At 48.0% G+C, this 25,352-nt stretch overlaps 1 protein-coding gene across 2 annotated transcripts in view; it reads left to right on the top strand.

Annotated features, from left to right (window-relative positions):
- The window catches only part of Irsp53 (Insulin receptor substrate 53 kDa), a 143,654-nt gene that overhangs the window by 91,013 nt on the left and 27,289 nt on the right, over positions 1-25,352 (top strand). For both annotated transcript variants that reach the window (XM_077670672.1, XM_077670673.1), the window contains exon 4: positions 24,055-24,116. In XM_077670672.1, the coding sequence (XP_077526798.1) occupies positions 24,055-24,116 (62 nt within the window). The remainder of the gene's footprint in view (positions 1-24,054; positions 24,117-25,352) is intronic.

The following is a 25,352-nucleotide window of genomic DNA, read 5'->3' as shown; positions in this document are numbered from 1 at the left end:
TCTCTCTCTTATGGCAGCCAAGGAGTTACATTACTCAGCGTCCGCATGTCACGGCTCTACGCTAAGTCCTATCTTACCTGCAACTGCGAGTAACCCCCAGACTGTGGAGTCATATCGCCCATTTCTTTTCACACTTCGACACCCATGAAGTTCAGCTCCGAAGCAAATTCAAACCCACTGACCCGCATGCATCGGGGCTCGAAGAGGCGGTATTAATTTCTAACGTCCTTCCCTTCGGCTTCGACTGATGTGAGAAAAGCCAAAAGGAATATACTTAGGCACCACCACATACGTCTGGAGAGAACGAATTTTCTATAAAAATATATTCGCGACAGCCGTGGCTCCTACGTTCGTGCCGGCGAGATACACTTTCATATATGCGCATAATATGAGAGGCAGTGGAGCGGGGGATGAAGTGTATGGAGAGTTAGGGAGAGAGAGAGATAGAGGGAGAGAGAGAGAAATATGGGAGAGAGAGAAAAGGCTAGTGTGCGCACTCCTTCCTCGGAATTAAATTGAAAGCTCGCGCGAGGTTCGAAAACCACCTCTTTTGTCATTCGCTATGCGCCCCGTGAAACCGTTCTGTCAGGCGTGTCTGATGGCAGCAGCAGCATCGCTTTGTTCCTGCGTTATGGCCTCCTTTTGTTTTGATCCCCCCCCCCCCCTCTTCCCGCGGCGGTTCCGCTCCGGCGTTTAATTAAACTTCGCGCCCTTTCGCAATCTGTCCCGGGGCTTAGCGCGTTTCAAAGGGAGAAAGGGGAGAGGGGTACCGAGTTTGAGTCCCCAGGGTCCCGATGCCAAGGCTCGCGGCTCTATTGTGTGTGAACGGCTGCTGTTTTGCGCGCGACCTCTCATTCGTCGTCTGAGTTGAGGTAGAAGTGAGCGCGACGTCGGAAAATAAATTAAGTCCAGCCGTGTGTGGGCGGGAAAGGGCTGCTCGACAAAAGAAGCGTAAGTGTTCACTGACCGATTCGAGGGAGAAAAAGGAATCGATGGGAAGAAAAGAGTTGGCGACGCTCTTTGATAGCCCGAAAGTAGTTAGAATTCGGCGATGCTATCAGGCGTTCTGTCAGCTTTTGCAGTTGCTGCGGGTTCGGAGCGTATAGTGCGAGAGGTTTTGCGCGCAATGGACATTGATGGAGGTAGCGCTCAGGCCGTTTCCTTATCCTCTTCTACGGAACCTTCTACATGGCTGTCCACTGTTAGGCGACTCAAGAACAGCTTAGCCTCCTTATGTCCTATAGTTTAGGATTGTCCCACACACAATTTAAAAAAGCGTATTTTCGAATAAATATTAGCGTGCGGCTCATATAGGTTTTTGAATGGGCTACTGTCCAGTCGTAGTCTGAAGTTTCCTAAGATAGAGCGATTCATCTGGGCAACAGTGGGTACTGTTTAAGTAAAGATTATAAGGCCTGACGTTGGGCTAGTTGTATACACATTATTGACACTAAAAACCAGCGCAAAGACAAGGGTAAAAGAAGCGACAAACTAGTGCGCTCTAGTTTGTCGCTTCTTTCGTCCTTGTCTTTGCGCTGTTTTTTAGTGTTTTTTAGTGTCGATGAGGTCAACATTCACATGCTTCACAAAAAGTCTTTCAATTTCAGTAGGTTTCAGAACATGAAGTGAAAAGATATGGAGAGCTCAAGAGTAATGTAGCCTGTAATTTGGTTGTACAGCTCAACGAGTCTCCTTTTTCAGGCGTTTTGGGGAGGCACAGATAACGAGTACGCGAACACGCCTAGTTTCCGAAGCTCAGTTGATTATTGCGCATTGTTATTACTCTCCCAACTGGTGGCGAACTGAGTGATACATACGCATAGAAAAGAAACCCGGAAGAACCTCTTGGTTTCCCCGTTACATCCAAAGGGAATCCTGCCGCTCCAACAACTCGGGTAAAGTTTAACCGAGCCGCAGGGACAAGATAAAGGAATTAAAAAGAAAACACCCCGCAGGAGGAAGTCGGGATGACTGGAGATTGGGAGAAGCTGCGTTGAAGGAGCGGCCCGAACCCAGAGTGAGAGAGATAAGCAGCATAGAGCGTAAAATAAAAATAAAAACTTCGGAACCCTTCTCCTCCATCCCTCGTCTAGTCCATGAAATATGACATCCCACAGCAGCAAAAACAAAGAGTTACCGTCCCGAGACAAGAGACGTGTCGCGCGCAAACTTAAGTGAAGGGCGAGAAGCGATCCGGAGGTTTGAAGGAATCGGTTATGAGACCGGCTCTTCTTCCCCAGGGCGACACGACGTCGGATCTTAAGTGAGATGCGGCCAGACACGTCCGGAACGACTTGGAAGAAGTTCTTAATAACGTGTATAGCTTGAGGCTGCCGGGTCCTCATAGCTCCGAGAGCTTGCGTTTGGACGCAGAACTTTTTTGTATCCCCTTCGTCGGATTAACTGTTCAACGCCTGTCGCGTACAAAGTTGTGTCGGCGCTGCTGGCGGTAATTTTTTTCTTCTCACTCACTTTATTCGATGTTCTGCTAGAAGGAATTGACAAGTGGAAAATTGTGCTCATATCGAGAAAAGAACGAAGGCTGGGAATAGCGACGGGGCTTCGATAGGCTGGAGATCGGCCAGACCATGGTTTCGCGTCGGATGCGTTTATTTCGAATTTTGGCGCCTTCATCCTCGGGGACCCGTACGAGGGGCGTCGAAAGGTCCTTTTGTGTTTTCTTTTATTTTGAATTTAGTTTTATGACCGAAAGCAACAATACGAACTGTATACTCGGATGAAGGCTTCGTTCAGCAACGCATTTTCGCAAGACCACAAAACGGGAGTAGACACACATTCAGCCAAACGTTAATGAGCCTCGGTAAATTCAACTTGATAAGCTGCGGCCCTTGAGTTACATCTCATCAATTACATCAATTTGGCGAATTTTAAACGCATCATTTAAGCGGGATTTGACACACAGAGCAAATGTCGGAAGCACTCACTCTAGAGTTATTACTCGAAAGGGTTTTCCATGGTCCGAAAGGCTACGGAAAATAAATTAGAATGTATATATGTATTGTGAGGCCGTAGATAGGAGGCGAGAAGACCGTTGCTTCGTAGCTCCTTTATTCGGAGGCGAGTCAGAAGAGGCCCAAGATGGCGATAAAGCCCAAGCACTGATGATGATATCCGATGAAACGGGATCGTCGATGATGGTGATTATGTACAAGGAATGGAGAAGTAATGGCATCAAGCCGGTGGTGACGATGGTGAGCAATTGCTACCTACGGTGGCAGACAAGCTGTAGCCGCAAACAAAGCTCACAAGATATATATATATATATATATATATATATATATATATATATATATATATATATATATATATATATATATATATATATATATATATATATATATATATATATATATATATATATATATGTATATATATATATACACGATAAACGGTTAGGCTAGTGAAGGTTAAATAGTAAAAAGGGCGCAATAAAAAGCATAACAAGTTTACTTCGAAAACATAACTTTACATGGACGTTTCGGACGGGGTCCGTCCTTTATCAAGAGTGATAAAGGACGGTCCCCGTCCGAAACGTCGATGTGAAGTTATGTTTTCGAAGTAAACTTGTTATGCTTGTTATTGCGCCCTTTTTTACTATATATATATATATATATATATATATATATATATATATATATATAAACGTGCAGCAGGAAAACAAAACGGGTAACATTGCCGTAAGCGGTCAACATTGATAAACACCGAGTACCCGCTACAGCTTCCCGTTCGCTTACGCGTAAGTCCAATTTATTATCCGAGCCTCTTTTCCTTATTGCTGGCGACAAATAAGGGCAAGCCCAAGTAGCTGACGCCAGCCAACGGCTGAGTTACGCGCCCCCTTCTCTTGTGAGTCTCCGAACAACAGCCCGACAAAACGGACGCGGTGTTACCCACACAGATAAGATGGCACGACGACCAGACAAAAGGAACACAGGGTCGCTAGTAGTACAGCAAGCGAGGGCCCTATTACGGGTCCATCGAAGCCGGCAGCTTCAGCGGCAGACGTCGAAGTCAGCAGAAAGCGGTCTTTCCCGCATTGGAGGAAAGGTGAGCGGAGAAGAGTGCAAACAGACCGCGATGGCCAGTAGCGGCACTTAGCGCCCAATCAGGCGAAAAAGCGCCGTCGGAGTGGCCGGCGGGCGTTCGGTGTCTCAGTGTGCTTTTGTAGGCCTATCTACAGGCACTCGCATCGAATTGCGACGCCCGCTTCGGAGCAGGCCGTTGTTTTCCTTGGCGTAGCTGGGGTGTGCTGGCGACAGCTCGCACTGTTTTGCAAGTGTGTGTTTGCTTGTGAGAGACTGAATGGGGTGTTATTGCTTACTGACCATTCTTTGTACAAATATTCAGGCAACAGACCTATTTTGGCAGTTCTGTGCTGTTGGAGCGTGGAAGTTTGTTTTAGAGCGCAGCTCTTAAGCGCCCCTCCTGTGGTTTCGCGTCGTCCCTCGCCGTCGGGTTCGGTGTAACCGTGAGAACGAAGAGGACACCGAAAATAGAGCAAACAGGAGAGCCGAGGCTGAGCCCAAGGACTCGGGTTCGATTCCCGACCACGGCGGCCGCTTTTATGATGGAGATTAACCGCAAAAACACTCCTGCTTTCGAAATTTCGGCGCACATTAAAGATCCCCAGGTGGTCATAAATTAATCCGGAGCCCTACACTAACGCGCGCTTCATCGCCTGTGTCGCGTCGACGCGTAAAACCTCACAATCAATCAATCAATCAATCAATCAATCAATCAATCAATCAATCAATCAATCAATCAGGAGGGCCGAGGAGGAATGAATGGCGAAAGTGTGAGGGGTAGGGCTTTATGCCGAGGCCGCGCGAGACGTGCTCCCCGGCGGCGACGCGCTGCGAGATAACGCCAGGGTTTAGCGCGTGCCGTCGTGCATTCGCTGATGACGTCATCACTCCCTTAGGCAAACGAAGTGCTGCCAGCGCTTACGCTCAGCGGCCTGGACGCCTGCATCCTTAGGTGCGCGCCGCCGAAGCCGCGGCTATGCGACGTCGCCGAGAAGGCCCTGCAGTTCGCGCTGCGCTCAAGTTTCTCATTAGGGAAAATGGTTAGTGTGAACCATTTTTAAGCGAAGCTTATATGGCTAGGACTCCGCGTATCTTTTATGACCACGAACGAAAACTCCCGCGACCCCACGTGTCTTTGGAGAGCACGAGGCGTTGGAAAACAAATGTCCCGACGTGTGCGTCACCGCGAAAGTCACACGTCGTTCAAAACTTGAGTTGGACTTCGTCTCGTTTGTATTATACGTCTTACCACTTCGATGCTCATCTTGAGTAGGTTAGACAGCATTTTCAAGATTGAAACATGAATGGCACACCTGAAGCCTATAAGTCTCACCACTTGAACGCTTTAAGGGGATGACATGTAGCAAAAGTATTCGATATCAAAACGACGTTTTTTTTTACTTTTTGTGTGTAGATCACATATCCCCTAAGTCAGTCGAGCTGAGGTGTGTAGGGAGCGTCGCATCGAATTCTTTCCTTGCCTCCAGAAACCATGTTCTTCAAGTAGAGCAATAAAGAGATGCATACAGCGGCATTCAAAGCGTCTAAGACTGCGTGCAAGGAAGGATTTACGTTGTAGTAAAGCCATGTTCTCCACAATACATATTCATTGTCCTAATCTCTTAAGTAGCTTACATTAAGTAAAACTCACGACGCCGAGAAAACGAGATCGCGGCTCTAACACATCCCGGGCTTAACCAATTTGGAAAGCAAACGACTTACAGAACGCGCTTTTTGCAAGAAACCACGGTGGCTGGCACAACGCTGCGGTACCATCAAGCTGCTGCTTTGCTTCGGTCCACGACGGCTGGCGACACCTCTCAGACAAGAAGGCCTTTTCGCAGTTTTACCGTATTTGAACACTCTCAACTTTAATTGGAGTGATTGCCCACAGTAAAATGGCTTTTTTTGAATTTTAGTCCTTGGTACCTTTGAAATGACTACGCACCGTCAACTGAGGAAGTTCAGCCCAGGCCTTATCTTTCCTGGGAGGTGATTGGAGGAGGCTGGGCTGTTACGGAGGCGGACGTGACGGGGCGAGAGCGGGTCCGCCGAGGCGGATGCAGCGACGCGGTTCAAACGAAGACGGACGACGCTTATCGCCGCCTCATCTGCTCCGTGGACTGCGACGGCCAAGAACAGGGGAGAGACGGCGGAGCCCCCGCAATTAGGAATATTACCGTAATTCATGCTCATCCGCAGCCCCGGCCCTATGGGCTGGCTTCCCTGCACGACGCGCTTAGCGTAAGCAGGCGCCATTAAGCAGCGCATCGTGCCTCGTCCGCCGCTTGGTGAAACTTTCCAAGCATGGGAAATGAAGCCAGGGATGAGAGGATGGAGAGGAAGCAAAGGGGAGGAAGAGGCTGACGATGAGGATGGAGAGCAAAAAGGATTGAAAGAGGCCAGACACGTACGTCGCCCAGGTTGACGCAGATCAACCAGGGATGCAATGGGGAAGTGTGCGGCAAAGAAAATGCGAACTGGAAATGCCGGCGTGGAATTCTTGTTGATTTTGTTGAAGAAACCACCGATTAACAATTGGACGTGGCAAGAGTAAGCGGAAGTGGTAACGGGCGGGTTGCGTGATGTAATGTGTTATGATGGAACGTCGGCCAGGCGTGCCTATATCCAGATGAGCAGATAATGCATGAGAAACCGTGTAGTGGGGAAACGGGAGGACTGCATGACCCTCCCGTTGTTGCAGGCATTCAGAACGATTCCGTGCTTTTTAAACCTTATTTTATTGCTGTAAATTGTCCGTGGGGTATTGGTTTTACTAAGTGGGTTAACAGTGTACGCCATTCTAAACTAGGTTTTTAACATGCACAAGGAGATGTAAAGAACGGGTTTGAAGCACTTGCGCCAGCTGTGAACAAAATGAATGAGACATGGCACCTGCGTTTTTAAGAAGCAGCGGTGACCCGTAGCGCACCCCACATATTCGGGTGCGCGTCTCTACTTACTTTTTGTACTAAATGAGGACTGTTTCCCCAAAATCGAGTCTTCATCATAAGGCTAGATTACATTTCTGTCAGTGGCTTATCATTTACGAGCTTCGTGCGCCACATCCGCTGCTCTACGAGAAAGCCAATAAAGTTTAAACGTGTAAGGTATGGGTTTGAATACAAATCCTGGTCCATCTCCACTAACGTGAAAACTGGGGAGGTTCTAAGCATGCTATAAATAAGTTTATTCTTGGCGCCTTGGCGCTTTTGCCTACAGAGATGAAAGCGCTGGGGGGTAGAGGTATACAGCTTGGCTGTAAAAGGCTCTTGTCTTTGAAGCACGACGCTCTCTAGCGCGAGGCGTAAACGAGTGTCCCGGTGGATTTTAGTATACGCGTTACGTTCTAGCGCGAGGCGTAAAAGAGTTTCCCGGGGTTTTAGTACCGTGAAAAAATAAGACGACGATTACGACCACGACAGGATCGAGACGCCAACAGCCCCAGCCCCTAAGGGTCTTCGCCTCTACAAAGCTTTTATTCCTAGACAACAACTGAAGAAAACTAGTCTTTGAATATATCGCATTGATGCACATCACTTGGAGCTGGACCCAAACACGGCCGTCTCACCCTTTATAGAGTCATATATCTTCCTCTTTTTACTCTCATCTTGAAAAGTGGAATTACCACCCCTGAAGTCTCAAGTAACAGTGCTATGCCACCTGGTGTTCCGGTACAGAAAGAGTGAGGCGGACTGCCGCATTTTGTGCTCATTAAGACACTTTATGCTTTCCACAGCGAAGCTGTGTATATAATCGTAATTTTTCGTGTCCGCAGTTAAAAATACCAAGGAATTGCCGAGAGCAGGCACGTGAGGTAGACCGCCCAGCGTCCCCGGCACACGTTTGTCAAGCCAAGCATGCCCCACTAGGGAGATTGGCCAAGATTGGCCAGAAAAGAAAAAGAACTCCAGCGTTCGCCGTAATCGTGGAAACAGTTGCTCGGAACGACAAAGACACGTCATAGCGGACGCCCCTCGGAGGTGATGTCCAATGATTATCACTTCCAAAAAAATGAAAGGAGCGCATACCTATAGCAATAATGATGCAGTAAAAATCGTTGCGGCAGCGAAGAAAAAGCAAATCGGCTGCAATCGCGGACTTAAACCTTCGGGATGGTCTTGACGGTTGCCTACAGCTTCGCCTCCTTCAAGTGTGTATACGTGTTAGAGTGAGCTTCCTTCATTGTTTGCATTAATATACAGTCACGAAAAGCGATGCATAATATGCTCCTTATATTTTCCGATAACCTGTTACCGAAGTCATCCACTATTACGAGTTTCCGGATTACACCAGGAAACCAGTATACGGCACTCCAGCTCCGACGACGCCGGATTCGCAGGAAATACACAAATGTATAGACGTACAGGTTCGACTCGCAAAAAAAAAATTCACACATCTCCACGAAGTAAATCCATAAGGAGTGGGCGAAGCACTGGGGATCGTTCTTACCCTGAATCACCCGTGAGAGTGATTACTGCTGGTAAAATGATTTGCAATTCAATCCAATACAATTCAATTTTATCTAATCCAATCCAATTCATTGCAAGCAAATCCAATCCAATTCATTGCAAGCAAATCCAATCCAATTCAATCCAAATGCAATCCAATACTCCTCGCGCATGGGCAGCACGGCTCTCCAGGACCTCTCTCTCTCTCTCTCTCTCTCTCTCTCTCTCTCTCTCTCTCTCTCTCTCTCTCTCTCTCTCTCTCTCTCTCTCTCTCTCTCTCTCTCTCTCTCTCTCTCTAACCTTTTGTGAACCTTTTATTTTGTTCTTGTTAACCTTTGGTGAACCTTTTGTTCTCAGATGTTTCGATTTACACGGGGCTGTGCCGTGAGCACGGACGCCGGACGCCGGACAAGCCGCGGACTTAAGGTGCTTCGCCACCTAACAGAGAATCAAAACGAAGACCCATTCCTTGCCACCTCGCGTTATGCGAAGCGCATCGCCTGGGGGAGAACCAATATCTAAAGACGACGTCTCCTCTGCCTGCCGGCAACCCCGGCCTCCCCACCGCGGTGCCTAAATACGGCGGCCGGGCCCGATCTCGCTCTCACACCCCATCTGCTCCACGCTCTATTTCTGACGCCCGCACCGTCCGGCCTCGGGAATTCCATTAGTGGACGAATAATACGAACAAATACCGCGCACCTCCCCCTATCCCCAGTAGGGCCAGTTTCTGGTCTGTGCCGGAATTCGGGAAGAGAAAAAAAGAACTGCGGCCTACGAAAGAAAACGGCTACCGCCAAAGCGAAAGTGAAAGAAAAAACGAGGTATAGGCGATGCCATGTCTGATCTTTGCCAGACAGCGCGGGTGCGCTGGTGCTTTCATTTTTATTTATCCGAGCTCTATCGGCTACCGACACTATGTGCACCCGATCCGTGGTGCGGCTGGGAGTCAGTGCGTTTATTATAGGCAAGTGTGTGTCTTACGCTGCGATGGCACGTATTGGAACGCAAACAGGCTTTCGGGGGCGTTGAACCCCTCCCTCCCTTGCAAGTGCATCGGACGAGTGCGAGTAGGCTAAACACCTACCAGAGAAGAAAGACGGCGTAAGTCTGTGCGGGTATGCATGAAACACTAGGTGGCCTTCATTGAGAACGTTTGAGAAGAGCGGTTAAAAATGTCTATAAAATGCTTGTGGGCTGCCCAGAAAATGTGGGCATTCAAAAGGAAACGTGGGTGGCGTCAATGTTATCTTTTCGGAGGCCTTCTTATCGGGGTGTTGTTGGTTGGCTCGCACTCCCTATTTCCGCACCACTGGAAAAGCCAATGCATTTGAAATTTCACCTTGTGAGTCCCTTGGATATGCGCGGCGGTGAGTTGTGTACGGTATGTCAAGAGAAAGTTTTCCGAAAACGGAGTTCTGATTGTTAAACATTGGTATTGATGGCGCACTAGGTTGCTTGGTGCCTGACGTGTTTGTTTAGGTGTTGATGTTCTGAAACCGACACAAAAAAGATAAAAAAGCGGGATCTGGTTGCTTATTTTTTTTAGTACTGTTGCTTCCGGTTCCGCTAAGGATTCAAATGTTTTAACAAATCTCGCACTTCACGGAGTGTACTATACAACCATTTTTGATATAAATATCCTTTGACAGCCACCTATAAAATCAACGAGCTTCAGTAGAGTGCGCGATTGCTCTTAAAGCTTCAACGTTCTGCTGTAGTTGACGGGCGGGGAAATCTGGGTTAGGCGGTTTAGCAACTTCATTTAAGTTGCTAAACCGCCATGGGTTAGGCCATGTAGCTGTGGGAGAACCTGATTACCAGCGACCACCTGGACGTCCAGCAACTACTGGCATGTAGGGTGTCGGTCGCCCCGTCATCACTTGGATTCCAGGACTAGGGAGCCACTCCTACTTTATATGGCTCATTAAAGTTTCATACTACTACTACTACTACTACTACTACTACTACTACTACTACTACTACTACTACTACTAAATGGGGCATGAACACAAAATGTAAGTTTGAGTCATTAAAGAGACGACTTTGTTCCGATAACAGTGATACCCATTTTATTGTCAACTTCACACAAACAAGCCAGATATTAAGGAAAACCGATGAAGAAGTGACAACTCTCCGGACGACGTCAGTATGACGCCACGGGATCTTGCTTGTCTGATTCGCGGCTGCCGATCTATATGCCACCGCTAAAAAAATGGTGCAGCTTGCAATAGTGGTGCATGGCTGGAGAAAAAGCAGAGCTGGCGGCCCTTCTCTCATTGTAGGAGACCCGGTTGTTGCACCTCACATAAATTTCCGAACTTGCCGCTGTAAGGCCTCCATGACTGGTAGGCCCACATCGTCTTTGCCGCAGCCTTTAGCATCTCTCCCAAAGCGGACCACGTTGTCTCGGGCTAGAACCGGTTGCAACCGGTTTCGCGAAGTCGGGGTCTGTGCTTCCCACTTCAGGCGCGAACGCACGTGAACTGGCGAGGACAACAGCGCTCGATAGATCACGCCACAAACGGTGGACAGAGTTTTCTGGAAGGTCGAGCTGGACGACGCCGGGCGCTCCTCACACGCGCACGCACACCTGGGCTCGGTATTTTTTCTTATACTCGGTGACAACTTAAGAACGGCACCGGAAGTTGCCGCTGTGCCTTATCACCGTAGCCGGATGTTTCTCCGCGCGGCGCAAGTAGGGCGCTACTAGAAATATTTTGAAAGCTGTCGAGGGGACGAAAAGAAGATTAGAATGCTGGTGGACGAAAAGCAGAGGGGAATATTGCCTAGGACAGTTACCACCTGTAACAGGGGGAAAAAAAGTATTTCGGGCCTAATAAGCTTTAGTGCCTGCCCTAAGCAGCGCTAGTATTAAGCCAAGAGTGTAAAACATGGTTGTATTAGTCCTTTTTGGTAAGATGACATGTCATCGCCCCAAAGGGGAAACCAATAGCAATCATCATCATCATGAACGTGGCGTGAGCCATTCCCGTGATTTTTTGGACTTAATATGCTTATAAACGACTCCTATGACGACAAACAAACTGCGTGAGACAAGGCAGACGATTTCACGCATGCATAGCAAAACCCCTTTCAAAACGCGCGCGCAATGACGTCACGGGTCCGGCGCTTTGGCGGAGTGATACACTACATGAGGTGGGGCCGTTCTTGAGTTGTAACCGAGTATAGTATCTTTTTTTTTTTTGTTTGTTTTTGCGAACGCCACCGGACCAAGCTCAAGCTCTGTGCTGTTCAAACAATACTCGGACAGTGTAGTGAGGCCTTTAATTCTTTTTGATCGTATTAATTAAACGTAACGTGCAGTTAGCGCACTCATAATCATGATTGTTAGTGCTGACCTCTGCTGCGTCACTGCTGCTCATACTGCGTCACCGTAGCGCGAAATTTGACATTTTTCAATATTTCTTGCGGTTTTGGGGTTTAAAAAACGTCTCTCCCGGCTGGAAAGACTATATCTGTCGATCAAAGTTGTATTTTGGGTTCCTGTGCCCGATAAGACAGATTAACAAGGCTTGGCGGGGGCTAATACCGCGCCAAGTAATCGATCTTGCAATACAAAACGCGGCGCAACCCACTCGCTCGTTTTAAGTTCCTTTGCAATAATCTAAAGCCCCAATCGCCATTGCTGTCACGAGCTTCGTTTTTATTTCAGTCCCTTATCGGGAGGCCACTTTAAATACCGCGCCGGTCGTATTCACTGCGGAGCGAACATCTACTCGCCCCCTTTTTCGCGGCGAGACACTTCTTTTCCATCTTCTCACCATCATTCATTTTACTGTTTTGTTCTTTACCACACGAACGAGCGGTGCGCTCAATTTTTATTACGTTTATCTACCAATATTATTCAAACTCCTTATCTACACCCTCATCTCCCCACTCCCTTTGCGCCCCTTTTTCCCCAACAACGTGGCGGCAATTTCGCTACTACCATGCGTTATCGCCTCCCCGCGATTTTTTTTTTATCATCGAAAGTAGCTTTCTCCCAGAAACATTCCTCGCTATACTGAATTTGTGATTAGCTCTTCTTGTCATAGGTTTTATTGAAAGCCACGCTTCCTATTTTAAATATCGCGCGCTTTTGCCGCACGCTGATGGGTGGGGGGGGGGGGGGGAAGGGGGGGGAGCAGTGCTCGTGAAATAATCCAGATTAGGCACGCAGGGCGGACGTTTTGGACCGCCGCGTGAAGCCTGTGCGGGTCTGGAAAATATGTTTAAAAAATTCGAATCAAAGTGCAAAATCGCTGCGTGCCCTATCGTGGAAATGAGCGGCCCTGCGCAACTTTGTCTCTCCACCTTAATAAAGTTCTGAAAGAAACTTTGTCTTAGGTTGCGCCCACTCGTTTTACGCTATCGCGAAACCAGAAAGGTGGCAGCTTATTACGTTCGCTCGTAGCGTGTCATTACTGTGGAGATGTATGTAAAGTGAGCACCTTCCCGTTATCGCTGCGGAGATGCGAACGTCGCAACGGGCTACGGCTCCGGCCACAGCGTTGGCGTTAGCTTTATTCAGTAACGCCGCGAAAGTCCTGTTCGACCCGCCGCGGTGGCTCAGTGGCTATGGCGTTGTGCTGCTGTGCACAAGGTCGCAGGTTCGATTCCCGGCCGCGGTGGCCGCTTTACTGATGAAGGTGAACAGCGAAAGCGTCCGTGTGTTCCAGATTTCGGCTCACGTTTAGAGATGCCGAGGTGGTCAAAATTAATTCGGAGCCCTCCACTAGAGCTTGCCTCATCTCCTGTGTAGCATCGGTGCGTTAAACCCTACAAGCCATCGAAAGTCCTGTTCGCATTCGTTGTATGAGATGCAGTTTTGCGACCAGAAGGGGCACCGTTTTGCCGTAGTACGCACAGAAATGAGCTGCATTCAAAAAGCTCGTCAAGAAGGTCTGCCATTGGCCGGGCTGCCTTCTTCGCCATCAAACATTATCCAATCCCGGCTTGCGAAAGTAGCACTGGAAAATGCGCCGGCCAATCACGAGCCCGACCTTACGAATGAACTTAGTTTCAACTCGGCCGGAAGATTTGCAGCGGTACAGTGCGTCAAATCGGGGAGATCATAATTGTCCACACCATCAGAAGTGCGAATTCATCGTAGCACTGAAGTCTACTCACGGGCTTTCAAGGCGACAGCATTAGGCCTTCCCTTGGCGATACTTATCAAAGACTTCTTAAGTGGTACATCCTGTTTGCGTCTCTCTTTTCACTTGAGTTTATTCGTCTTTTAACGCGAAACACTTTATCAGGCAGGCTGGTGAAGTTCACGCCCCAGTTTCTCCAGAACTAACGTTTTCCCGTGGCGGGTGGACACTTGTTTTACTCACATGCCGTCGGGTTCACCGGTATAGTGATATTAGATAGTTTTACCCTACTGTGTGTACCATGTCTACTGTGTGTAGCGAAACCCGACTGCGCATGCGCTCGCGGTCACAGGCAGAAAGGCCACCCCTCACCGTAACGAATGCGCGGACACGGCTTACTTCCGCCCGTACATCGGAAATAAGCCACTCTAGAGGAACGAATGCGCACATGCCCAGTCGGGTCCCGGAACGCACGGTACACATGGTGCACACGGTGCACACTGTACGCTAAAACTCGATTACGTCACTGCCGCACGCACTAGACTAGAAATCGTGCGGAGGTAGCTCGGTGGTAACCCAATCGCCTCCAAAGCTGTCTACCCGGTTTTATTCCCACATGAATCTAATGTGTTTTCTGTTCGCTGTTTACATAACAGTGACAACTTCCATGTTTTCTACCGAACAAAAACGACGCCGGCTTTTCGTCCAATGTGTACTTTAGGCTTTCCCACCAACATATCACAAAGGAGGAAGAATTCGACAAAACGTGAGTGCATTGTTAAACAGGCCGTCGCAAGAAAAACTGATTTACGAACTGCAAAAAAGTCCCTCTTCATAGACGTGCATTACGCATACCTTGATAGACACCGGCGAGTTGTCTTTCATTGATTTTATAGTGACGTCCCTTTTCTCTGAAGTCGTTTTGAGCGCGTGTTGCAAAAGCGTTTCTTCCTTAACAAGCACTGTGAACGTGAAATGGCGTCATTGCACGATTCTAACGCACACCTTTGTTCGCTAAAAATAGCCTTCAGATTAGCGTGTGCGTTACAATCTGCCTCAAAACCGATACTGGCTTCAAAGTGGTCGGAAGCATCGCAAAATCCAACTCAATCCAATCTAAAGCAATCCGTCAACACCACAAGCGTAATTTTTTTTGCGTACCCCTTCTGCTCACTCTTCAATGGGGATTACTAAGGTGAAGGCGCTTACAATAGCAAATGCTTTCAATGTTCCCGGCGCCAGTTTTAATGCTAGAAAGAGCTGGATGAACAAGTTTATTGCAGCAGGCATTTTTACTGCCACAGTTGCATGCGTCAAATAAAATATTGTATGCCAGGTATCTGGTTTCGTGACTTTTCATAACAATCGGAGTCGAACTATTTTTTTACTTCTCCCAAATAAATTCCACTGCGTGTTACATTCTTGGGCGTGTTAGATACGTACTCATAGGGTATATAGAAGCGTAACCTTTCCGAACGAATAAAACTCAAGGTATGGCTCATGCGCGTCCGCATTACTGAGTGCAAAACAAATCTCGGCCGTATTTGCGGCATAAGCTACGTACATAAATGAACATTACAGCGTTCTTTTAGTAAAAGTTCGCCTGGCGTTCTTTTTGACGCATATAAATAAAAAAAAACATTAGGAAATGTGTCAAATAGAGGGAAGACTAGAGCGTAGCAAAGGTGATACAGGCAGAAAAAATCTACCTCGCTCCGGCATATGAACGCCTAACACAAGAGCAACAAAACACAGAGTACAGACGTTTTATCGCGCTGTTCCGCTGAGTAGTCAACACAGAAGCGTTATTTGAGATTAAAAAAGTTCCAGAGAACGTACGTTTAGGTTTTAAAATATGACACGTGGTTGCCTTGCTACATCGCTCAGGGAGCATTTTCAAGCAGTGCTGTTGCGTTCACCATCTATGCTCTCAAATGGCTGAAAGTAAGCGGAGAGAGCGAGACTGACGGCAACTGTTTAATGCACCCGGAGACACAAAAAAAAATTCCCGCGCCTTCCCGCGAGGCGAACACGAGTAAATGCAGAGCATTGGGGGTCGTTAACGCCGCGTAAAGTCGCGTTATGGTGGGTAGTTCGGTCGTAGTTGCGTTGGTGTTGGTTTGGGGTAGAGACAGAAGAGTAAAGCCGCGTTAGGGTGGAGCGAGCGTCAACCAAGGAAGGAAGGAGCAATGCAGTGACTGAAGCACGAGCGACCGCTAGCCGCTTTATATTTGCAGCGCGCACAGTAGAGGGAGAGCAGTACGGGGGGAGAGCGCGCATGCGCAAGCAGCGCGCGACCTTCCACGCCCCACCGCGCTGCTATCACGCACCTGTTACGCCGAGACCGCGACGGAGCGAACGGGCTGACTACGACGCATGCGCGCGCCAGCTGCTGTTGAGAGAGAGGAGGGAAGGAGGAGAGGCGCACCTGCAGCGGACGCGGAGCTGTGGACGCCGTCCGATGCAGGAAGAGGCGAGACTAAGAAATGCTCTGCATTTAAAACAGTGACTCATCCCCGCGAGCGCCGACCTGGGAAAAACGAACCCCGCTGCGCAGGCGCGGCGCGTGCTGAATTAACGTGTCCACTATTTCTTGCCCATGCGCTGTCACTGTCCGCGAGTCTATCGGTACGCCTACTTTTTTTCAAACTCCAGTTGTCGCTCAACCTCATGCTAGCTGCGTACGAGCGCTGTCTTCTCGGTGCAGCCTACGTCTTTCCGGTTGGCGGTGATGACGTCTGTTTCTCGTTAATCTTATAAGCACGGCTAAAAACCACAGCAGCGGCAGACGCGTAGGGATTACGAAAAATCGCTCATCCTAGTACGGCTATCGTGTTAAATAAGAGGAACTACGGGTGCGTTCCAATTTCTCCTCCAGACGGCGTCGTTGCCGTCTTCGCGGACAGCCCGCCATGTTAAGCACCGTTTCAATACGACCGAAGCAGTCAACGAAGTCTGCTTCGAGGCGGCGGCATCAGTCACCAACGATACAGGCTACCTTCCTGTCTAAACCGATAAGTGACGCCAGCGCCATCTTTTTGCGTATTAATGTTGAAACAAAAGCACTTGTTCTTTTATTGAAATATTTAGTATAATTTACTAGTCGTGAAGATGACTTTGTATAATTTTTAAATTACTTAATGTTTGCAATAATAACAGTAATAGTATTTACGAAACCTGCGGCTTGCGTTTCTCAGCATTTCTGCTACGAGGCTGTCGTCTGCGTTGGTGTTGCGTTTGGGTCCACGGCGCCGTTCCAATTTTATTCCTGTAGACGTCTAGTTAGACTGCTTCGTAAGCTGTCTACTAAGCTGTCCGCGCAGTGGAACTACAGCGTTACGCTGCCGCTACCACTACCTGCTAGAGCGCTGCTACGGACGGGGCACGCCTACCAGACCACACACCGCTGCTCCTAGCGACTTCGGCACATCGTTGGGCGGTTTGGGTTTCTGCGGTTGTCCTTACTTTGAATCTATTCTACTTACCCACGCTTCCTATTCGTTTGACCCAAGGATGCCTAGGCATGATTTGAAGTCCGGGAAAAGGAATGAATACCAGTTATATCAGCTCGTGGCCACACACCTTTCTGTTATTTTATTCATTTATTTTTACTTGACTACGTTGCACGTTTCACCCACTCACTCAATTCCCAAATACTTGTTTTTGTCAAACTATTTGATTTGATGTATTGTACGGTTTCATGCGCTGACGCAACGCAGGCGATGATGCGCGCCGTAGTAGTGGGCTCCGGAATAATTTTTACCACCTTGGGATCTTTAACGTGCGCCGAAATCTCGTATACACGGGCGTTTTTGCTTTTCGCCTCCATCAGAAAAGCGGCCGCGCGGCCGGGTATCGAACCCGCGTCCTCGTACGTTTGGTGAAACGAGACTAACGATAACTCACCGCAAGTGACTTTACGATATTCATTAATTATACCCTTCGCATAACCTCAGCGGCTCTCTTCTAATATATTTTTGTTTTTCTTCTTCATCTATATTTACCAGCTAACGAAATAATTTCTTGCCTCCATTAAGCTCGTGAGATCTGGTTTCAAGTGAGCTTTCACGCTCGCACCAAACAGCACCGCTGTAATTACACTCCTATGTTTGGGGGGGCTGCAAAGCTCAGTTCCGCTGCTATTTCTGTCGGCTCTCTCCATGTCTGCGGTACAACTGTGCTGTAATGAGAGAGATAGAGCGAGAAAGAGAGAGAGAGAGAGAGAGGGAGAGAGACATCCTGGAGAGAAACGGACGGCGCAGCCCAGAGCGGCGGCTTCCAGCACGGCTCGGCAAGCACGACTGAGTGCAGTACGGTGTTAACAATGAAAGCACGTAGCTCCGTTGCAATCCCCAGAGGCGAGCAGTGCAAACGCGGATAGCCCTAGTACACTGGCAATGGTGGTGAAAAAGTCAAGGGCCACCGATTTTTTTGTTCCCTCGTAGTGTACTCGGGTTTCAGTAAGGGGAACCTGCACTTCCGGGTTGCTCTCGGATTATTTTTTCATCGCCGAAGAGGGGAAAGTTCAAACGAGCATTTGGCCACCGTCCGGGCTGAGATGTTATAGAGCGCCCTACATGACACTTCCCACTATCGTCACAGATAGTAATCTTTCCAGGTGCACGACTTTTTCAGCACTGTGTATTAAGCGGGGTTTTACCGCGACCATACTAACAGTGCTTCTTTTTCTGTCTGTCTGTCTGTCTGTCTGTCTGTCTGTCTGTCTGTCTGTCTGTCTGTCTGTCTGTCTGTCTGTCTGTCTGTCTGTCTGACTGTCTGACTGACTGACTGACTGACTGACTGACTGACTGACTGACTGACGGACTCACTAACTGACACACAAATATTCCAGTAATGTTACTGATGACTCTGCTCGATAATAAGCCACTGACTCACTGCAATGCGTGGGTCACCGATTAATCATTGGCGAACAACTCTCCACGTCTACATGGGTATTTGGTGAGTGACGTGCCCCACTGGTTGGGCAACGACCACCAGCCGGCAATCCGTGAATCGCTAGCTACGTACGAGTACGTCACGCGACCAGGTGGAGGGAGAAAGATCTGAATATGGGGAAGGTAGCGGGAAAGGGCGAGGAGAGCGGCAGGTAGGGAGAGAGAAAGAGACAAGATAGATAAAGAAGTACGCACGGGCGAAGGTAGGGGACTAGTGTAAGCAGTGCGGGGAAGCGAGGAAAGGGGTGTTACTGGGCAGGCGCGGAAGGAAGTGTCGTTTTTCAGGGTCATTTGCAGCGCAGCACGCAGATACGCGGCCAAGTTTTCTTGCTGTGAAGTCGAAGAGACGGAAGAAAGATTAATCGAAGGTTCTGGGTTCCGGCTTTACCGGAACTTACAGCGGCGGGAAAACACGAGCTGCGGCGGCATGATTCCGATGCACGAAAAATATATGTAATGACGGTCGGCACTGTTGCTAAGGCAGCCGTCTGCTTTCTTGATGGCACCTCTGTCCGCGCGCTCTCTACTCTCTGTCGTTGTGCGCTCTGTGGCTCGTTCTGTGGACGGATCGACACGGCTCTGCGGAGCAACGCGAAAACTGTGCCGGCATGCTTGGTGTATTTCTTAGACAATAAAAACATCAGTTTGAACATGTTTCACCAGTCGTGCCCTGAGTTTTGCTTCAGAACGGAAACCGTGCCGGTGACTTGCTTGGTAACGAAATAAGGAGAGAGAAAAGAAAGGGGCCATAAAGCTGGTCCTGTTGTTTTTTTTTCGCTGTTCCAAGAGGGCCATAACTCGAACATCTGGTTCTGTTTCCCGGGGTCTGGAGGGCGGGCATGGTTGGTTGGAGCACGGGTTAGAAGCAGAGAGAGAGAGAGAGAGAGAGAGAGAGAGAGAGAGAGAGAGAGAGAGAGAGAGAGAGAGAGAGAGAGAGAGAGAGAGAGAGAGAGAGAGAGAGAGAGAGAGAGAGAGAGAGAGAGAGAAATGACTTCTCGTTTACACTAAATTTAATTACGACCGACCAATTACGACTCGCCGGAGGCAAGGACTAGCGCTTCTGCGTACTGCAGGTTACTGCGCACAGATTTAGCCTTTGCGCTAGGATAAATCTCCGTTGCAGCTTTCGCGTGGAGCGGCGCGAGCTGTAATTAGAATTCTTTCGGCAGTGTTACTCTTAGTACACGGCGAGCGACTGAGCTTGGAATGATCTTCTCTACCGATGCCCCATTATCTTTTGTTTTACTTGCTTGGAAAGCAAACGTTCGCCGCTGGAAAGTCGACGCATTTGAAGCGTTGGCTGGGATCATCAAGATTTATTTCGATGAAAGCACTGCGGAATTTCAACGCCTTTGCGACGCAGTAAATTTTTTTATGGTAGAGGAGCTATGAAGACAAAGTAAACGTTTTCTTTCGCCAAAAATCTGCATTGACTAAATAATGATGATGCCAGTATTGACGTAAACAGCAAAAAAAAAAAAAGAAGAAAAAACGGTGGCTGATTCCTCTGTCATCGGAATCGGTAAAACATGAAAGTGAAATGTGCAGCGAAATCTGCAGCTGAGCATGATTTGAGGGTCGGCGGCTGTCTTGTGGGTGTGCTTGGCGAGCGACGTCCTGCTGGCGGGTCACTTCGGCAAAGGTGTACTGGCGTCATTTCCGTGACGGATATAACGCCAGTGAAATCTTGGTGTATCCCGGCATAAAACACTTTCGTGTTAAAATGTAAAACCCGAAAACGAACAATCCTAAGTATAACGCACTGTTTAGTACTAAAGGTTGCTTCCCCTCAAGAAGACCCGGTGTGCAGGGGTGCACCCTTTACAGGCCGCTTGCTTCGTTGTACTGGCGTCATTTCCGTGACGGATATGACGTCAGTGAAACCTTGTTGTATCCAGTAATACAACACATTCGTGTTAAAAACACGTATCTGGTCGTTTAACTGCGAATGTCGTCGAATAACAATAGTAATCTCCGTCCCTGCAATGCACATCCTTCTCTGACCTCGGGTCCCACCCCTCATTCTTGCTCCTTTCCTCTCACTCTGCTCATGACGAATTTTCATATGCGTTTGTTCAAACCAATCAGATTATCCAGCCTTCGCACTACCCGCGCGCCATCTGTTGCGACAGCATCAACCTTTTCTTTATCTTTTGGTTCTCGTTCTGCCTAACACAGCAGAGAATGAGCTGCGTTCCTTTTGTGCTTATTTTTATCTTACCCTTCTGGGCCACACTTAACGCGTTGTTTTAAGAGCGAAGCTGTTCGTGGTCGTTGCTTCCATGGGACGAGACGTGGTAACGCGGGCGAGCGAGGTTGAGAGGGCATAGCCCAGCAAGGGGGAGGGCAAATGCCAAGCGAACGTGCAGCAAGTTAAAAGAATTCTCCAATGAGATGTTTATATCGGCAAAGCATTTATCAATTACTAAATAGGGTCGCAATGTTTGTACTTGTCAACACTGTTGAGCGAAAATAAAACCTTAAAGGGGCGATGCAGACAAAATACCAGTTTGTTTTATTCGAACGATTTCGTGTTTTATAATGCCCCCAGCGCTTGTCTTGCAGCAAATGACGCCGAATTTACCGAGAAATTAATCAATTTAGGTTAAAGTTTTGATTCTCCCGCCGTTTCGTGTGTTTCGTGACGTCGGCAATGAAGTCATAAGTGCGCGTATTCAAACGAACTTCTACTGCGTCAATCGCCTCTGCAGCCTTGCTTGCCGTCAGTCCTCCCAGATGTCGCTACCATACTGAGTCGCTTACCGTGTTCCGCCGTTGCTTTGTTTTTGACCGTATTTGCTCCTGACTTGTTTTTGGTGCGGTAGAAAGTAATCGTTTCGTGAAACATAGGATATGCTCGACAAACAGGGTCACGTAAGACAGCATCGCTTACGGCAGTCGGCCAGTGTCGTGTAAGACAATTCCAAAGCGGCGGATTGCTGTGCAGCTAAAGCAAGCATAATGTGCCCAGTACCAACAGGAGTGCGCATCGGTACTTCTATGCATACGTGTATTTTCATGGCTTTCATTGTTTAACGCACCACTCTTAGTGCTGTAAACTGAATATGCATTACATTTAGGCGCTAATAGCTCGTTCGGCAAGCTTATAAGCCGTGCCTAATTTGCGTTTGCTTTTGCCGGCCTCAGCCAATCGCACAGCTGGGCACAAACGACATCATAAGTTCTGTTCCGGGAAATGAGCTAGTGGGTCGCATGGTCATACCTTTCTTTCCTAACTATGTAGCTTATTTGAGCGAAGTTTGCGTTAAAAGTGGTGTCAGTATGATTCTAACGAGGAATCTTCCGAGTGAACCAAACTTGCGTTTTATCTGCATGGCCCCTTTAAGCATACTTAAGCATCAGTACTTAAGTGATATTTTAATTGTTCGTTTAATTACAAATACATTGCTGCTTGACTTTTGCGGTAGCAAATAAACAATACGCCCTGAAAAAAAATGTTTTGATCACAAAATACAAATAGCGCTCGCGGCGCCCCCTCGTGGCAGAGTTCCAAGTTCAAAAGTACCAGAAGGTTCCAGTAGATGGCATGAGCAGTAGAACACTAGTAAAAATGACCTGGTGTAAACGAGAATCGGTCTGCTGATTTTGAGTCGTTCTATGAAGCTTAGCCTTGAATTAGGGAATGCCAGGCAGCTTCGCTGTAAACCGTCAGCGTTCGCGACGTTAAGTCAGCGAAGCTAGGTTAAATTTTTTTTTGTTTCCCTTTGCTGCCGTACAAACCTTCCCAACGTCTGTTGTTGTAAAGAAACGCGGGCACTCTCGGTTATATGCAGTGCGGTCCACTGTTAAAGGGAATTGGCGAGCGCGTGGCCGCAGCGCTCCGCGAAGCGCCGGCGCCGCGGAGGGGCAAGAATCGGAGACAGCCGGCGCATGCGCAATGATCGCACGAGGCAGGAAAAGCCTCTCTGACGTCTGCTACGGCGCTTCGTCGTGCCGTTCAGCATACTTCGAGTGCGAAATCACTCAGCTACCGCAAGTTGAGCGGCACGGCGGAGCCGCCTCGAGCCCCTGAAAGCTCGTTATCCTAAAATTTCCTGTTGGTTCAGTGACAATTCAATGGTTCAAACTAGTCCTGAAAATACTTACTCAAAGTTGACGCATCATTTGATCGCGATACATTTCAGTGTGTGCAGCCCACTAGTTCAGTGGGCCAATAAGCAGCCATTTTAGATGCGACGCATCTCTTTAACTCGCCTTGTCCCTCCGGCGTCCATCCGTAGTCCGCATCCCTCCCCCATTCTCCTCGCCACGCCAGCTGCGCGATAACGCCGCCCTCACCGCAGCGCCATCTTGCGTTAGCGCTCGCTCCCCTCGCCATGCCAGCTGTGCGTCAGCGCGCGTTAGCGCTCGGTTAACACATGCGCATGCGCTACTCTCTCTCATTCCCCTCACCGTTAACGCGCGGTACATATAAACGCGATAACTCCGCCGCTCCGCTCAGTCGCTCCACCGTCGCCGCTCCGATGACATCCGATGACCACCGATGATTTGAATTGAGACTAACAGGTCTGCTACCGAGATGGTCGGTGCAACCGTAACAAGCACCGCCCAGATACGTCGCATCACCACATGGTTTCCCCCCGCGGAAAGATGTGGTCAATTTTTTTAATATAAAACTGGGTTATACGGTCCTTTTTTTTCACCATCGTCCAGGCCAATTTTGGTGACTTCGCTGTGACGGCACATGATCTGGTCGGCATGGCTACATTTTAGCAGATTGTGAACGTGTTAATTTTAGGTATGCTACGCCTGGACAAGTACAAAGGCGATAACACTAACCATTAATAGGGCTTAATCAAAATTATGAAGATTACCACAGCCTAAAATGATATTTAAAAAAACGAGTGACGTCACAACGGTAACCCTTGACATACAGGCGAATGTTGCTACCTATCTGAAAACGTCGGAATCTCAGGCAATGTTCAGCCTACCGACGCAAAAGCCACATCGGGATCTATGGACGTAAAAAAAACGGCCTGTCATGCCGTTCGGTTCGGTGAGACGTGAAATAACGTCATTCTTTAAAGTTATCACGACCGTTGCGGCAACAGTCTGAACCCGGTCTAAGTGTGGCTGTATACTTTCGTGAAATCGGGAAATTAGGACTACATCAGTGGATGGACTAATGTGTCTACTAGGAGCACTCAAAAAATTTACTTCGTCATTCATTTAAAATTTTACGAAAAAGTTTACTAGGGAAATATTTTTTAGAAATTTCTAGGTCATACGGAAACTTTCTTGTCCACAAAGAGTTTACAGGGACAGTTTAGCCTTTAAATTTGACCCAGTGTTTGGTGCTCGTAAGGACGAAGAGTGCTTTCGCCAGATTTTTGCAATAAAACATTTCAGCCTCACTACGTAAGCTTGTATGTCGTATCCCTGACAACCTTCGTCGTGGCCTACAAACTTATGATGAAGATTGTACTTTGTGTCGTGAAAATATCCCACCAAACCTTTTTTTCTTCTTTTATTCAATGTGCAGGAACAGCCTTGATGCAGCTAGTCGACGTCCAGAAGGAGATAGAGAATCAGCAAATGAATGTGGTAAGTTTGTTACTCAATCTCAGTGCACGCACGTGCTGCAGGCTTTTTCGCGTCTCAAAGGCATAGCAGGATTCGTATTATGCATCTCAAATCTGGGGCTCAGAGTGCCGACAAAGCTCCTGTGTACTTCGGAGTGATCTGCATAATTAAGCCACCCACGCGGCTCACAAACTCCATTACCCATACAACTGTGTTATAGCAGTTTCTACTAGTGAAATAAAAGAAGAGGCTACATAGAGAGGCTGTGCTATTTATACTCGCAGTTAAGTGCAGTACAGCGGAACGCGTAGAACTGTGTAGTAGAACCCTACAAACCGGAGCACCCGAGATTTCGGTTTGGCTTGGTTAAAGAAATCCAGGAACATAGGATGGCACTTGCTCTAATTTTGTGCGGCCTGAATGAAAGGAATAATGGGTTCCGGAAGCTCATTTGATGGAAGGGCATTAACAAGCCCTTATCACTTATTCATAATAATCATCATCATTATAAGTCTCGCTGTGTCCACTGCAAGACGAAGGCCTTTCCAAAAGGTCGCCAGCCATGTCTATCGAGTTTTAGCTGACTCCACCCTTTCCCACCAAGTTTTCGTAGCTCATGCCTCCATCGTGTCTTTGGCCGATAGAACTCTTTCACCGCGTTGTTTACCTCAGAATATAAAAAAAAACATAGCCACAAAGAAAACACCCTTGCGTCAGTCAACGTTAAACGCTCGAATTAGTAACAATCAGAGAAAAGAAGTATCAGGCAAAATTGGCCGCGTATCTGCTCCTTTCGTTGCAAATGTCGACAAAAGACGATATTCTTTGTCGACATTTATACAACCGCGTTTATAGAGCCACGCTGCCCTACTCCACGTGCGTTCCAAGCATAATGTGGAACCTGTCTAATGGAACCTTTCGTAACTGTGGCCGCTTGATTTCTTAAAATGCCTCCAGAAGCTATAACGGCGCGGGCGACCGCAGGCGACAGAGTGATTTTTTTTTTTTTTCTGCGTTGGATGTAATATTTGATTTCGCAAAAATCTAGCATCTATGAATTCTCTTATAAAGGGGCACTGCAAATATCGCTTGTCAATTGTTTTTCTGTCTTATATTTGCGTAATGTCTTGCTGTAGTTCAACAGTGTTGACAAGTATGAACATTGACACCACACTTTGACGTTTAGATTTTGCTGTGAGCACATAAGACTATTACGCAGTCTTTGTTTCACTTTGGCTGGCTGGCTGAATCGAGTCA

This window comes from Haemaphysalis longicornis, unplaced genomic scaffold (genome assembly GCF_048455015.1).
Source record: "Haemaphysalis longicornis isolate Haplotype H1 unplaced genomic scaffold, Haemaphysalis longicornis Haplotype H1 scaffold_5, whole genome shotgun sequence".
Classification (NCBI taxonomy): domain Eukaryota; kingdom Metazoa; phylum Arthropoda; class Arachnida; order Ixodida; family Ixodidae; genus Haemaphysalis; species Haemaphysalis longicornis.
Note: the sequence above shows the minus strand (reverse complement) of the source record. Positions and strands in the feature narration are given on the sequence as shown.